This window comes from Palaemon carinicauda, chromosome 31 (assembly GCF_036898095.1).
Source record: "Palaemon carinicauda isolate YSFRI2023 chromosome 31, ASM3689809v2, whole genome shotgun sequence".
Classification (NCBI taxonomy): Eukaryota; Metazoa; Arthropoda; class Malacostraca; order Decapoda; family Palaemonidae; genus Palaemon; species Palaemon carinicauda.
Window position 1 is genome coordinate 11,927,800 of NC_090755.1, and position 16,324 is coordinate 11,944,123.

General features: G+C 44.1%; 1 protein-coding gene across 15 annotated transcripts in view; it reads left to right on the forward strand.

Annotated features, from left to right (window-relative positions):
- The first annotated feature begins 649 nt into the window (after window positions 1-649).
- Window positions 650-16,324, forward strand: part of LOC137624289 (zinc finger and BTB domain-containing protein 7C-like) — a 175,020-nt gene continuing 159,345 nt past the window's right edge. For 12 of the 15 annotated variants that reach the window (XM_068354848.1, XM_068354855.1, XM_068354849.1 and 9 more), the window contains exons 1-3: window positions 650-1,026; window positions 13,074-13,169; window positions 14,918-15,439. In XM_068354848.1, the coding sequence (XP_068210949.1) occupies window positions 13,089-13,169; window positions 14,918-15,439 (603 nt within the window). In that variant the 5' untranslated portion in view covers window positions 650-1,026; window positions 13,074-13,088. The remainder of the gene's footprint in view (window positions 1,027-13,073; window positions 13,170-14,917; window positions 15,440-16,324) is intronic. The other 3 variants (XR_011040705.1, XM_068354856.1, XM_068354851.1) reach the window with 1 other exon arrangement.

The following is a 16,324-nucleotide window of genomic DNA, read 5'->3' on the forward strand; positions in this document are numbered from 1 at the left end:
GCATTTTATTAAGAGCTATGCATGAATATTTTGCATAAATTTTATTGAAAAATCTGATTGTCTTTAAATACCATTCCCATTATTGCAAAAACTAATCAGTTCCGCCTTTAGATAAAGAATATGAAGATGATAAGTTAATATAGAATATGCTATAAGTAGAAATTATTAATTTTTAACATTTAATAATTCATTTACAACAAAGTTCGAAAGATTCAATCGTTCGAACCATTCGATAATTATTATGAATATAAAATTCTACGTCCAAATGATATTCAACCCATGAATAAATATACTAATCAAAAGATAGATAAATATATTATATTAATCAGCATATAGATAAATTATCTATATTATCTATGATTATTATCCATGATCTAGTAAATACAAGATAACATCGGAAAGCGTTTCGAATCTGGTGTTCGAAACAGAGCTTCTGGTATTAATATAAAATTCCACGTCCAAATGACATTCAACCGATGGATAAACATATACTAAACAGATAAATATATAATAATCAGCATATAGATAAATCATCTATTGATTATCATCCTTGAAGATAACATCGGAAAGCGTCTCGAAACGTGTTCGAAACAAAGCTTCTCTGCCCCGCCCACTTTGCCGCCAGAGGCATCTGACGACCAGACGACGAACTACAATACTAACGCCAGTGACATCTGGTGTCGAGACGTAAAACTATTATTGTTTACTGTATTCATCCTTTATACGTCGACGGTCGTTGTCATTCACCTGCCATTGTTCTTTATTTACGTAATTAACCGTTATGTGACGTAACCGAGCTGGTTTTGAAAGAATTTAGGACGGAGGTGTTATAAACTATAAAAGAAATTCTGACTTGGTGAGATTAAATGTTATTATGTGCTGTCAAATGGTGAATTGATCTGTTAGTTCCTGACGGGGGTCTTAAAATGGCCAAGTATTTGCGTCCCTTTTCGACGGCAAACTGCTGATCTACGCAAGCGGGATCTTGGGCTGGCGTACTGTAGGCGCTGTGAATAACCGCTCAATGTAAGTGGGATTATGAGTTTGTGAGTTTATAGGGATTTTAACATGGGTTAAGGGGGAGTGATGATTTCTAGGTAACAGGCCATGAGTTACTTTTTGGGTAACAGCCTATTTGATAAGGGTTACATTATAAGTAATAGGCTGTCAAACTATGGTTACTTTTAGGTAAAAGACTAATTGATAAGGATTACGTTTTTGGTAACGGCCTGATTGGTATGTCATAAGTTACTTTTTGGATAACAGCCTCATTGATGAGGGTTACATTGTAGGTAACAAGCTCACGAATAATGGTTACTTCTAGATAACAGACTAGTTGATAAGGATTACGATTTTTGGTTACAGGCTGATGGATAGGTTACAGTGTGTACTGTATGTATGATAGCGACTGCCTGTATTTACGATTAAGGCTAACTTAGAGTTCGTCAGTGTAGGAGGATTGCAGGGGTGCATTCGTCCCTACCATTAGGTAAATAGGTAATGACACGGCTTATAGGTTAGGTTAGGGGCTTTAATTTGTTAGTTGATGTCCATTTTTAATCCACGAGGGAGGTACTGGCTGTTGATATACAAAGGCTCCCCAGTTTACTTTTTCGATGACAGCCTAATTGGTAGTAGGTTACGTGGTACAATTATATTTACAAGAGGAGGAACATTTTGAATAAAAAAAAATTTCCTCTAATAAATAATGTTCTTTCACTGAATTTAACCTTCATTTCAACAGCAAGTACTCTAAACTGAAGACTCATTAGACCGTCTAAGAACGGGGATACAATTTAGCAAACAGATTATTTTCGCTTGCGGAGAAAGAAAAACAAGCTCCTATGACCTATGTCCTGGCAACTGTTACGTGTTGAGGTGCGCAAGCTAACTACATTGATTATTATTTCTTAGATAATTAAGTTTTTATTTGAAGTGAAAATAAGTATTATTTTCAAGGAAAATGGATGTTTTTCCATAGGAAACACCTGCTTTTCAGTAGAAAAGCTTTTTCCGTTCTTAACTATAATAAAACCGGTTACGTTTTGGGTAACAGCCTCATTGATAAGGTTACATTATAAGTAACGGGCTCATGGACAAGGATTACTTTTTGGTAACACTAATTGAGGAGTCTTTGTATATCAGCGGCCAATTCATCCCCGTGCATAATAAATGGGCACTAATTAACCTAAACTTTCCCCCCTAACCTAACCTACATGCCGTGTCCCTACCTATTTACCTAACGGGGGCTAATGCCCCTCTACCACCCCCTTACACTACTGCATTCTTAGTCGGCCATCATAATACATACGATTGGCTGCTATCATTAATATATTCCCTATTTTCCCTGTTGGAGCCCCTGGGCTTATTGCATCATACTTTTCCAACTAGGGTTGTAGCTTAGCAATTAATAATGATAATTGATAAGGATTACGTGTTTGGTACCAGGCCGATGCAGAAAGGTAACAATTTAGTGAACAAACCAGGCTAATTGACATGGGTTATATTTTATGAGCTTACATTCTATACTTACCACAAGATGACAACCTCTACCAGGTCTCTCTCATTTATATGTGTTTTATCTCTTATCAGAGAACGAGTACAGTAACATTGAGAGGTGCTCAGTAATCTGCTCACACTCATCTAACTTACCCTAGCTATCCTACCCTAACTTTTGACATTTTATCTCTTTAGAGTGCCAAATTATGTACCCAGTCTTAGTGCCTGGCCATTGTTTTAAAATCTATAAAACTAGTTACCTTCGCCAATGAAGTTGGAAGGAGGTTTTGTTTTACCCCCTGTATGTGTGTGTTTGTTTGTGAACAGCTTCCTGGCTGTAATTTTAGTCGTAGAGTAATGAACCTTGCAGGAATTAACTGTTATGTTAAAAGCTGGAAATGATTACATTTTGGAAGGTCAAGGTCACGGTTCAGCAAAATGTCGTGAAATAAGCTGCCACAGCGAAGGTTTGCGCTCTACCGAGTGCCCCTCTAGATTAATCTGTATCATTTAGAAGAAAAAAAATAGTACATTTATAAAATTCCTCAACTTAAGTCTGGGAACCTGAACACAGGTTTCTTTATATACGTGGAAGGAATATCAGTGTGTAGTCCACTTTCTATAATTGGGATGAGAGATGAAAACATCTGGTAATGTATGTACTGTATAAGAATTCAAGAAGTTTTAAGAGATAACTAGCGTTGCAGTATTAGACATGTCTGATACACAGAGTCCAGAAAGCAGTTGACAACACTCTTGCATAATAAGCTCTTGTCACCATTTTGTAATTTTTATCCATAGATTATTATTCACTAGCCTCTTAATTTGTGTTACCAGAGGGTTCCCCAACCCAAGTATGACCGAGTTGGATTAGTGGCTTTACACTGACAGTATATCGTATAGGACTTTTCCCCCTATGTTAGGTGATGGGAGGAAAGTTGAGGTATGATGCCTTTTGAACAGCATTGTTATTTGTGATGTAGCCTAATTAGTGTTTGATATGTGTAAACAGGAATAATTTCTTAATGTTGACTTGACTGTTGCTTTATGCATTTAGAATATTCCTGTTAGTTCAGTTGTTTTTATTTTGGTTTCTTCCAACATTTAAAAGACCATTTTCTCTTTGAGGTCCCTCTATAAATGTTATTTGTTCCGTAACTGAAATATAAACCGCGCTATTTAATATGGGTAATTACTTTCGGCGTAGCTGAAATGACGAGCCATTAGATTTTTAACGATGGTTTACTACCCCACTGCTAGTTAGCTGGGGTAGCTTGCTCCCCCCCCACACACACCTGTGATTTAGCTCACTTTGCTATCGGCTCGGGTGATGGTCGGACGTGTCCGCTTTCACCCTCGCTTTTGTTGATCAGCCATTATTAATCTTTCTTTGCTTTTTCTTTTTCCAGAGTGTTTGTGAAGTTGGCCTCTGCCATCATGCGTAAGTGTCCTGGTTTACCTGACCGCCCTTGTGGTACATTTATGTCGGCGGTCGACACGGATCCCCACACCTTGTGTCTTCATTGTAGGGGCCAACGGTGTGATAGTGTTAACGTATGTGGTGAGTGTAGGGAGTGGTCTGCTTCCCAGTGGGAGAGGTCTTCTCGGCGCCGGAAGAAGAAGTCCAAACGGGATATTTCTCCTTCAAAGGTTTCTTTGAAAAGAGAAAATCCCAAGGACTCTTCCTCCGTTGCCCAAACCTCCTCCGAAGCTCCCACTCGATCGGTTTCTCCTGAGAAGCCGGTGAGTGGTAGCGTAGACCGTTGTTCTGTTGACCAATCCCGGGGTGTGGGAGAGGGAGTTGCCTCCCGTAGCGAGGCACCTCCTCCTCCTCCCCCGGAGGAGGATATTTCTTTGACTGTGAATAATAATGATTTATTACAGCTTTGGGCTTCCTTGGGGCTACAGGGTTCGCCCTCCAAGGAAGCTTTGTTTGACATGATCAAGTTGGGAGCAGCTGTCAAACAATCGCCGACGGTAGCAGAGATTGATCCTCTGTCTATCGTCGACGTTGTTGTGACAGAGACTTCTGATGTGTTATCTCAAACCTCTGCTCCTGATGTTAATGTGGTAGCTGAAGGCTTATTTTTCCCCTCCGAACATCCTTCGAGGTAGGAACTAAGTCCTACGGTCTCTCCTGCCGGTGATTCTCTCCCCCTAGGGGAGTTCACTCATAGAGACTCCTCTTCGGAGGACTGCTGATGGTCAGCTTGCTGAACCTACGGCCCCCTGAGGGCGTATAAGGTGGAAAGCTCGCCTTCGCCTACAATAGCGCACAAGCGCTCGCCACTGGTTCCTGTTCAGTGCTCACCGGACCTCCAGCGCTCTCCAATGCCTCAACGCGCGACTGCGCACACGCGCACAACTGCTGTTATAGAGCGCCAGCGCACAGCCCAGGAGTCTCCTGAGTTAGCGCACAGGGGCTCACCAGGACTTTAGTGCTCTCCAAACCAACAGCGCACTTCTGTGCACCCGCATCCTGATGCGTGCTCACGATCTCCTGCGCGCCAGGCACGCCTACGATCTCCTGCGCGCCAGGCACGCCCACGATCTCCTGCGCGCCAGGCACGCCCACGATCTCCTGCGCGCCAGGCACGCCCACGATCTCCTGCGCGCCAGGCACGCCCACGATCTCCTGCGCGCCAGGCACGCCCACGATCTCCTGCGCGCCAGGCACGCCCACGATCTCCTGCGCGCCAGGCACGCCCACGATCTCCTGCGCGCCAGGCACGCCCACGATCTCCTGCGCGCCAGGCACGCCCACGATCTCCTGCGCGCCAGGCACGCCCACGATCTCCTGCGCGCCAGGCACGCCCACGATCTCCTGCGCGCCAGGCACGCCCACGATCTCCTGCGCGCCAGGCACGCCCACGATCTCCTGCGCGCCAGGCACGCCCACAATCTCCGGATCTGGGCGTAGTTCCAGTTGCTCCTGCTCCCCAGCGCTCACCTCCTCGCGCGCCCACAAGGTTGCGTAAGCGCGCCCTCGCCCACTGCTTCAGCCAGATACTCGTGCCCGCACGCATGAGATATTTCTAATGCGCGCGCCCAACGTTTTCGCCCTCACGGTGTAGTGGTTTGCGGACTGTGGCCCGAGGTAGCACCCAAACTGCCTAGTGTCCGAATGCCGACCACAACCCGACGTTCACTACACAACAAATATACAATGGTGTAATACCCAAAAAAAAACCTAAGTAACAGGTCAAGAGAACGGAGCTCTGGGCACCACCCCTTTATTTATACTGGGCAAGGGGACCCAGCTTGAACCTTGTTATTTATCATACCTTTCCTTCTCTTGCCTTTGGCTTGCTGATTATAAGTAAAGGTATAAGAACATTAGGTGAAAGGGAATATTATAATAAATAACGGAACACAGTGTGGGAGGAAAGAATTATGATAAATTACTGTACTTATGAGCTTCAAAAAACAGTGGTGGAGGAGAAGACACCGTGGTGAGAGGTTCTGAAATTAAATACTGTATACATAAATTAGACAAAAGAACAATTTACTGTATTTGAAAAACTGTTAGGAATACCGTAATGTATCAATCAAAATAATCAAAGACAAAATTAACATCCCTTACGTAAAACTTCAGCATCCGGGTAACAAGATAAGATAAATTACACAATCAAGATTTCCACTGGGGGGACACTCATAAGTGTTCCTATTCAGTACAAGTATTAACAAAGACACACCTAACCGTGTATCTATTTGGGCAAGTACCAGTATGCCATTTCAATAGTTCCAGTTTACTATTAGTATTTATGACACTTAAGAGTTTGTGGTCTTCCGCAAAAAGACGGTTTTAGGCCCCTTTATGTTCACTTGGTTCTGAGGCAAACATTTAAAAGAACTTTCCATCACTAAGTTCCAGTATGGAATCACCTTTTGTGATCTAGTGATGTGGAGTAGCAATATCTTGATCCTTAAAATGTTTTTCTAAACCTCTAGATAGGTCACTGTCAGAACACACTGTCAACACCAAGTTTGAGAAGTGACTCATGTAGCAGGACAGAAATGTTTACATTTCCATTTTTTTTTATCAAGCTGATTAACCCTATAAACAGACTCGGACATAATACAGCACCCTTACAATCATTTTACTTGTGCCACGTCTCGACTAAACTTCTGGTTGCCTCTCCAAAAAACCCTACAGAGAGTAGGGCGTGCTGCAAAAACAAATGTGGTTAGACAACTGGTAGGACCAAAAAATATTACAATACCCCTTAAAAATATAAATAAGGCTTCTATTCATGACTTTGTTATAAAAATAAATGAATTTGTTGCTGGCAAAATATGTAAACCTTTTTAAGAAAAATTGAACTCTTTACAATGAATATATGGAAAATCATTATAGTACAGTACTGGGGCAGAATATCAGACATTATGGCAAAAGGGAATTGATAATGAGAGTTACTTTAAAACATATATAACCCAAGCTTGTTATATGTGGAAATGGTTTGTATTTTTCCCAACTATTATTAATTTTTTTCACAACGGGCCCTTCGGCAAGATCCTGCGCGCCCGCGCGCGAACATTTGCCTTCATGCGCGCGAGCGCTCATCCAGCCACCTGTCATCGCCTGTTCAGGCTGCCACGCGCCATCCCTCGCGCGCCCTCGCCATCACCCATCGCGCGATTTGCAGCGCGATACCCAGAGCCATCATAGGCGCGATCCCACACGTGAGGCCGCAGGACATCGCGCGGCCAAGTCATCATCATCGTCTCGTTCCCCACCCCGCAAGCGCAGAACTGCGCGCTCGTCGGAGGAGGGGAGGTTTCCGGATAGGTCTCAGGATTCTTCTTCTTCTGTTTCAGAATCTTTGCAGGCGAACCCTCGTTTGGTCACTCCTCCTAGGTATCGAACGATCCCCTTCCCTCCAGAGGGAGTGACTGACAGCACGACTGTCAGTCAGCAGCCCTGGTTTGGTACCATTGTCAGAGTTCTTTTGCAGGCTTTTAAGCCTGTATTCTCTGAACTGGGTCACAAAACAATGGCGGCTTTGTCTCCCCTGAAGAGGGAGAGAGGAGTTCCTTCCGTGGTAACTTCTCCAAGGGCGAAACTGTCTCCCTGGAAGTCCTTGAGGAAGGCTCCCCTTCCCCTGTGGACGAGGATTTCCTGTCCTCTGGGGAGTCAGGTGAGGTGGATCATTCCCCCATTGCACCTATGGGGGAAACCCCACCTCTCCCTGAGAAGTCTTCTCAGGTAGGGGTTGAGAAGAGTCTTCTCAGGTAGGGGTTGAGAAGAGTCTTCCACCATCACTGCTGGAGTCCTGTATCCCTACCAGGAGGGAACCGAAGTACTCAAAGACTTTTCCTAAGTCTTCATCAAGGACTAGACAGGAGCCAGCCAAGCCCTTGGAGAATGTCCGCGAGTCCCCCCAGGAAGAGCCTCTAGGGACAGGAGATTTTGCAGCCAGCCCTTCAGGAGGAGAGCTACAAGAGTCAGAACATGCGTTCTGGCAAGTGCTGACCCTCATGAGGAGTCTCAATGGGTTTCTGGATCCAGAGATTCCTCCTCGTGAGGGCAAGGACACGGTCTTGGACCGAGTCTATGATACTCAGAAGTCCTCGAGGGCCAGTGCGGCTTTGCCCTGGTCACAGGGGGTTAAGAGTGCCAGAAACAAGGTCGAAGACCAGCTCTCTGAGCTAGCTTCCTCCAGCCGATCCAGCACCGGTAACAAGCTCCTCGCGTCCATCAGAGGAGGTACTTTGAGTTCTTGGAGGAGACTTGCTTAGCTCTTCCTTTGCACCATTCTCTGGAAGAGCTTACTGGGGGTGTCCCTCTAGAGAGAGACTCCAACCGTCAGGTCTCGTATTCGGCAACGGAGATCCTGAGCCAGGAGAAGGTAGCGAAGTGTGCCATGCAGGCTACTTCGTGGCTGGACATCTGGCTAGGGTCTCTGGCAATCCTGGTGCAATCTGAGGACCTGTCCAAGGAAAGCACCAGGAAGGCCTTGGAGACCTTTTTGCTCTCAGGCATGTGTACTATAGAGTTTCTAGCCCACCAAGTCTCGAGCTTGTGGGCTAACACTATCTTGAAACGACGGGACGCAGTGGCTGAGAGATTCCATCAAAAGGTCCCCAGTACTGACGTTTGCATGCTCAGACATTCTTCCGTCCTCGGTAAGAATTTGTTTGAACCTAAGGACGTGGAGCAGGCTGCATAGAGGTGGAGGAGTCCAACCAGGATTCCCTTCTCCATAGGGCCCTAACATCGAGGCCCAACAAACCTCCAGCTACCCAGCAACCACGTCCTGTCAAGAGTACGAAGAAGGCAGCTACAGCAAAGACAAAAGTGTCTAAGCCCTTTCCTGTCAAGGACAAAAAGGGCAAAAAGTCCTCTAGGGGAGGAAAGAATCCTAGAGGGAGCGGCCGTGGCCGCAAACGCTAGGATTGGCAGTCCCCCTGCATGTCCACCATTGGGGGGATACCTACAAAGTTGCGCGACAAGGTGGCAGCAACTCGGGGCCGATTCCTGGACGATTTCAGTAATCAGTCAGGGATATCGCGTCCCGTTCACGACATCTCTACCTCCCCTGACAGCGGATCCAGTGTCGCTGAGCTCCCTTGCCATGGGATCGGCAATGGGGCAAGCCCTTCGGCAGAAGTTGAGGTCATGTTGAAGAAGGACGCTCTCCAAGAGGTTGTCGATGGGTCCCCAGGCTTCTTCAGTCGACTCTTTCTTGTAAAGAAGGCGTCTGGAGGCTGGAGACCAGTCATCCACCTCTCAGCCCTGAACAGGTTCGTCAAACAGACCCCATTCAGCATGGAGACGGCAGACACGGTCAGACTTGCAGTGAGACCGCAAGACTTCATGTGCACACTGGATCTAAAGGACGCGTACTTCCAGATCCCAGTCCATCTGTCTTCAAGGAAGTACTTAAGATTTTGCCTAGACAACAAGATCTACCAGTTCAAGGTGCTGTGTTTCGGTCTCTCCACAGCACCGCAGGTGTTCACCAGAGTGTTCACCCTAATATCTTCATGGGCTCACAGGATCGGTATCCGTCTCCTCCGTTATCTGGGCGACTGGCTGATACTAGCAGACTCGGAGGCAACCCTTCTTCGTCACCGAGACAAACTTCTGGGACTTTGCCAAAATCTAGGGACCATGGTAAATCTCGAGAAGTCCTCTCTGTTGCCCACTCAGAAACTGGTATACCTAGGCATGATCATAGACACCAATTTCCACAAAGCCTTCCCATCAGACAACAGGATAGCAAGGCTGAGGAAGGTCGCAAGGCCTTTCCTCAGACGAGAAGAACTTCCAACCCAATCGTGGTTATGTCTCCTCGGTCACCTCGCATCCCTGGCCCGTCTAGTTCCCAATGGTTGCCTCAGAATGAGATCTCTCCAGTGGCGACTCAAGTCCCGGTGGAATCAATGTCATGATTCCCTGGACACTATGATCTCCATGGGTTCTGCGGAACAGACAGACCTTCAGTGGTGGGTGGCAGACGAGAACCTATAAAAGAGAGTGGACCTTCTCGTCCTCCCCCCCCGGATTTTATGTTGTTTTCGGACGCCTCAAAGAAAGGGTGTGGGGCTCACATTCTGAACCACAGGACCTCAGGCCTGTGGTCAGAATCAGAAAAGTACCTCCACATAAACCTGCGAGAATTGAAAGCCGTATTCCTGACCCTTCAACAGTTCCAACAATACCTGGCGGGCCACTCTGTGGTGGTGATGAGCGACACCACCACAATAGTGGCTTATATTAACAAGCAGGGAGGTACCTTTTCAGAACAGCTATCCCATCTCGTAGTAGAGATACTGAGATGGACCGAAGTCCACTCGATCGCACTTTCGGCTCGCTTCATTCCAGGCAAGAGGAATGTGCTCGCCAACAGTCTGAGCAGAGCGACGCAGATAGTGAGTACCGAGTGGTCTTTGGATCGTCAAGTAGCCAACAAAGTCCTGATTTTGTGGGGTTCCCCGACTGTGGATCTGTTCGCTATAGCGCTGAACTTCAAACTTCTGCTGTACTGCTCCCCAGTCCCGGATCCCAAGGCTCTCTGGCAAGATGCCTTCCAACAACGGTGGGACAACATCGATGTCTACGCCTTTCCCCCGTTCTGTCTGATGAGGAGGGTGCTCAACAAGACCAGAATATCGGTCAATCTCTCGGTGACTCTAATAGCTTCGCTATGGCATCACGCAGAAAGGTTTCCAAACCTTCTGCAACTCCTAACGGAGCTCCTGAGGGAACTCCCTCCACGACACGAGCTACTCAAACAACCACGCCAACATCTTTCAGAAAGCCGTAGCTTCGCTTCGACTTCACGCCTGGAGACTATCCACCATCTCCTCACTGAGAGAGGATTTTCGTAGCAAGTTGCGAACAGGATGTCTGGACACCTGTGTAGGTCATCCGCAGGGGTCTACCAGGCGAAGTGGCGAGTCTTCTGTGGTTGGTATCGTGGAAGGGGTATCTCTCCACTCGATGCCACTATTCCAGCAATAGCGGAGTTCTTCGTGTATTTGCGGGAGGAAATGCGCCTTTCAGTCTTGGTAGTGAAAGGCTATCGGTCAGCCTTAAGTCTAGCCTTCAGGCTCAAAGGAGTGGACATTTCTTCATCGCTGGAACTTTCCCTACTCATACGGAGTTATGAACTTATGTGCCCTCAGTCGGAAGTGAGACCTCCTCCATGGAACGTGGTTCGAGTTCTCAGGTCTCTTAAGAGACCTCCCTTCGAACCATTACGCCAGGCTTCAGATTGCCACCTTACTTGGAAGACGGTGTTCCTGCTAGCTTTGGCCTCGGCCAAGCGAGTCAGCGAACTTCATGGTCTCTCATACGACGTCGCCAATTCAAGGGGATGGGGGGAGGTAACGTTCCGGTTCGTCCCTGAGTTTGTTGCCAAGACTCAGAATCCAGGAGTGCCGGACCCTCGGTTCGACTCGTTCCAGGTTTCGAGTCTTTGTTCTGTAACAGATGAACCAGACCATCTCCTACTGTGCCCAGTAAGGAGTCTGATGTTGTATCTTAAAAGAACGGCTGCAGTTCTTCCCCAGGTGCAAACTTTGTTTGTGAGCACTGGGAAGACGAAGAGGAGGGTCACCAAGAATACCATCTCGGCCTGCATTCACAAGGTAATACATCTATCCTTGAATCCTGACCCTCCTCCATCACGTCGCCCTAGAGCACATGATGTCAGGGGCGTAGCTACGTCTCTGGCCTTCAAGAAGAACTATTCAGTGATGCAGGTCCTGCAAGCTGGGGTGTGGAAGCGTCAGACGACCTTCACAGCCCACTACCTGCAAGACGTGACGCACAGGAGACTCGATACATTCTCTATCAGCCCTGTGGTGGCTGCACAACAGCTGGTCTAAACCTTCGGCTCCTTAATGGACTAGTAGCAGAAGGTTGAGGACATTGTTACCCGGTCTTAGTCTGCATGAATGAAAAGGTTTGTCTGGCCCTTATTTCTTTTCTTCATCCTCCCCTCTCTTGGGGAAAGCAGCATCCTGGGTTCTCTGCATAGCTGACCTCAAACCACTGCAGATAAACCATGCTTTCTTGTGTTCCTAGTATTAAGTTAATACTGTCATGTCCCCATACCCTGACGAGGTGGTATTGGGAAAGTCCTAGCCTTGAGTTCCATCTAAAGAACTCCAGGTCAACTTCCTAGGATGTGTCACACTGCATACCTTCACACACAGCTTATGTAGGCCGCAGCACTTGCACAGCAAGACACTAGCGAGGTGCAGGGACTCCTTATTACTGAGTACTTACACACTCAAATATTGAGTCCCCGGGCAAAAGCCAAAGCCAGTAATGGCCGGGACTTACCACCCCCCTAAGGGGTGAGTCACCCATATTAAATAGCTTGGTTTGTATTTCAGTTACGGAACAAATGACAAATTCGTAGATAATTTGTATTTTTCCTAACTATACAAAACTTAGCTATTTAATCAAACTTGCCCGCAAGCCCTGTCCCCCGTGAAAGTCCTACCTCTAAGCAAATTGAGCTAAATCACAGGTGTGTGTGAGGGGGGGGTAGCAAGCTACCCCTCCCTACCCCCCGCTAACTAACGGTGGGGTAGTAAGCCCTCGTTAAAAATCTAATGGCTTGTCATTTCAGCTACGCCGAAAGTAATTACCCATATTAAATAGCTAAGGTTTGTATAGTTAGGGAAAATACAAATTATCTACGAATATGTCATATGTTGTGGCTAGTAAACATGAATCGTAAAAAAAGTGTTGAAGAGAAGGATGATAAATACTTCTCCTCTAGCTCTCGCTAACTTAACCACGCTATGAGAAAAAAGTTTGATGCATATTTCTCTCGAATAGGTAGGAGAGGGAAAAGGTTGGAAAAGAAAGGATTAAGAGAATGGTAAAATCCATCGCACAATTCAGTCTGGTGGAACAATGGAGTGAAGCTGTGTGCTCAGTGAATGTATGCCAACTGTCTCCAGATCATAACTTTTTGTCTCGTGTAATGGCAACGCCTGTCAAGCCGTCGTACTTTGAGCTCCAATATTGGTGTCCTGTCTTTGGTATATGTATTTTGTTTCTTTTTTTATCTATGAAAAATGTTCTGACCTATACTATATGTGTGTTGCAGGCATTGAGGTCTACGATGGCAGAAGGTCTGCTCGCATTAACGTGGAACAACCACAGTTCTACATTTTGCAAGACCATTTCCTCCTTGAGAGCAAAGGTATGTTTCTCTCAATGTCTTTTATGTGAAGAGCCTCTGTTATCTTTTTAGTTATTGCACTATGTAAGAATATTCTCATGTCAATTACAGTTCATAATACTGTATGTGATTTATTGAATCAATGTTTTGTTTTATTTTAGCTACAGTTGTTTACCAAAGTCACTTGGAACTTTTATAGTTGCAGGAATGATTGGTGCACCATGAATGTTTAATATAGTATATTGTATCATCTTAGTGAATCATCAGTCCTTTTTTTATTAGCAGATTCCCTGTTATTGCTTTAGAAGCAGGAGTTTTTTTAGGCACCTGTAGAAATTGGAAGCAGTGGCTATATGTTTCATAAAGTAGGAAACACTTTTGTAGATTTTGTAAAGGTACATAGTGCAGGAAATCATATTAAGCTGTTATGAATTATATTATTTATTCTGTCAAAGGAAACTGACAGCAATGTACATTTGATAGTGGTATAACTGAAGCATGTCCCTTCAGACCCCTTCACTGTATTGTCTTATCTGTACTCTTGTCTTGTTGAACATCAAATCATTTGGCCTAAATACAGTTCTGTAAAAAGAAAAAAAAATTCAGGATGGGTGAAATTAATAGAGTTTTTCTGGTTATCAAAAGCTATTCTTAGAATTTAGCGACAACGATAGTAAAGTTTTAAGCAAAATCAGGAAGTTTTTGAATAGACCACAAAGTATTTTTGATGCTTTGCATGTCGCCTGGATATCATTTATAGCCTTTATTCATTTTTAATCAGTATTCTCAATTGATCATCAAGATGATAAGACCAATTACCTGGTTGAATTTTCAAATTTCCACCTTTGAAAAGGTAATCTTTGAATTTCACATTCATTATTAACATAGTACTTTAGCTTATTTTCTGCTGCCTCCAGGGTTACAAATTCTCAAGAGAAGAGAGCGAAAGAGTTTTGAACTTTATTTTTATAAGAATTTTTTTTTAATTTTCCTTATTTAATCCCAGTTGGAAAAACATTATACAGTACAGTACTGCATATCCAAGGTCTCCTTTAGGGTCAGTAACCCTTACATAAAGAGATAATGCTGTAATGCAGTAATTGTTAAAATGTGAAATGGAAATCTTTGTAATGTTTAGCAAACAAAGTGGCTTAGAGGCCTTGAGGTTTGATGCTTCAGCAAGAGTGACCAACCATGGTTCTACATTTATATTTGTAACTGCTATGTTATGTTGATATTGTTAGAATAATGGCGTTCACAATGCCAAGGGTCTCCAGAACTCAAAGTGCTATAATTTTTATTGCTTCAGAATCCTCTAAAACATTTTTCTTTTCACATTGAAAAAACTACTTGGATATTTATACATCCAGAACTTTTTAAAATTTGTTCATAAATCGCCGAGATACGAGAGTTTGAAAATTGCCAATTTTCAAAGTATTTTCTTGGGATTTTGATTTTTCCCACTCGTCCTCTGAAGACCCTTAGTATTGTGAACGCCTCTATTATACTTTATTGAACAGTGGCAAGTACTCTTAAGCTGCAGTATAATCCCGTTTGGTTATACATTAATCATTTATGCAAGGGTCAAAGTATTACTGGGTGAAATTCAATGTCTGTTACAGGTGTAGAAATCTACTACTAATGTTATTAGGTTGGTTAAACTTACTACCGAGTTTATATGTACTGTACTGTACAGTAATATTTTAAATACAAAGCTGTTACTTGTGTTAAAACATTAGATTCATGTTTTGCAATGTTTTTCGTTTCAGGAGAGATACACAGATGTCACCATCACCTGCGAGGGAAAGTTTTACCAAGTGCACAAGTTTGTGCTTGCTACTTGTAGCGAGTACTTTGAGAAAATATTCCAGGAAACACCTTGCAAGCACCCTGTGATTGTGTTGCGGGATGTCAGCTGTGATGAACTCGAAGCCTTGCTTAATTATATGTACATTGGGTCAGTCAGTGTAGCCCAGAGTGATCTAGCCCGCTTGATCAAAGTCGCGGAACTTTTCCAAATCAAAGGCTTGGCTGTGCCGGATGACCCTCCAAGGTCGAGTGACATTGAGACCCACGGAACGAACAGTGAGAGTAGAGACGGGTTTGAGAATTATTATAGAGGGAAAGGGCGGGAGTCGAGGGGGAGCAGTCCGCGGAGAAAAGAAAAACACGCTCGTAGTGACGACGACGAGGTAACGGTTCCGAGGGCGAAGCGTGTCCGGAGCTTTGAAAATGTCGCGAGATTGCAGGGACCGAGTGAGGATCAGACTAATCCTCCTTCTGTAGAACAGGTATGTGTTCTCTGTGGATGAGAAAGATAGTTTCTATAAGAAGATTCTCAACTTACAAACATTTGACTTACAATAACTTGGTCCTCAACTTACAAACATTTGGTCATCAACTTACAAACATTTGGTCATCAACTTACAAACATTTGGCCACCAACTTACAAACATTTGACTTAAGCATTCAGTCATCAACTTACAAACATTTGACTTAAAAAAATAAGTCCTCAACTTGCAAACATTTGGTCATCAACTTACAAACATTTGGTCATCAACTTACAAACATTTGGCCAACAACTTACAAACATTTGACTTAAGCATTCGGTCATCAACTTACAAACATTTGACTTTAAAAAAATCAGTCCTCAACTTACAAACATTTGGTCATCAACTTACAAACATTTGGTCAACTTACAAACATTTGGTCATCAACTTACAAACATTTGGTCATCAACTTACAAACATTTGGTCATCAACTTACAAACATTTGGCCACCAACTTACAAACATTTGACTTAAGCATTCGGTCATCAACTTACAAACATTTGACTTTAAAAAATCAGTCCTCAACTTACAAACATTTGGTCATCAACTTACAAACATTTGGTCAACTTACAAACATTTGGTCATCAACTTACAAACATTTGGTCAACTTACGAACATTTGGTCATCAACTTACAAACATTAGGCCACCAACTTACAAACATTTGACTTAAGCATTCGGTCATCAACTTACAAACATTTGACTTAAAAAAATCAGTCCTCAACTTACAAACATTTGGTCATCAACTTACAAACATTTGGTCATCAACTTACAAACATTTGGTCATCAACTTACAAACATTTGGTCAACTTACAAACATTTGGTCATCAACTTACAAACATTTGGTCA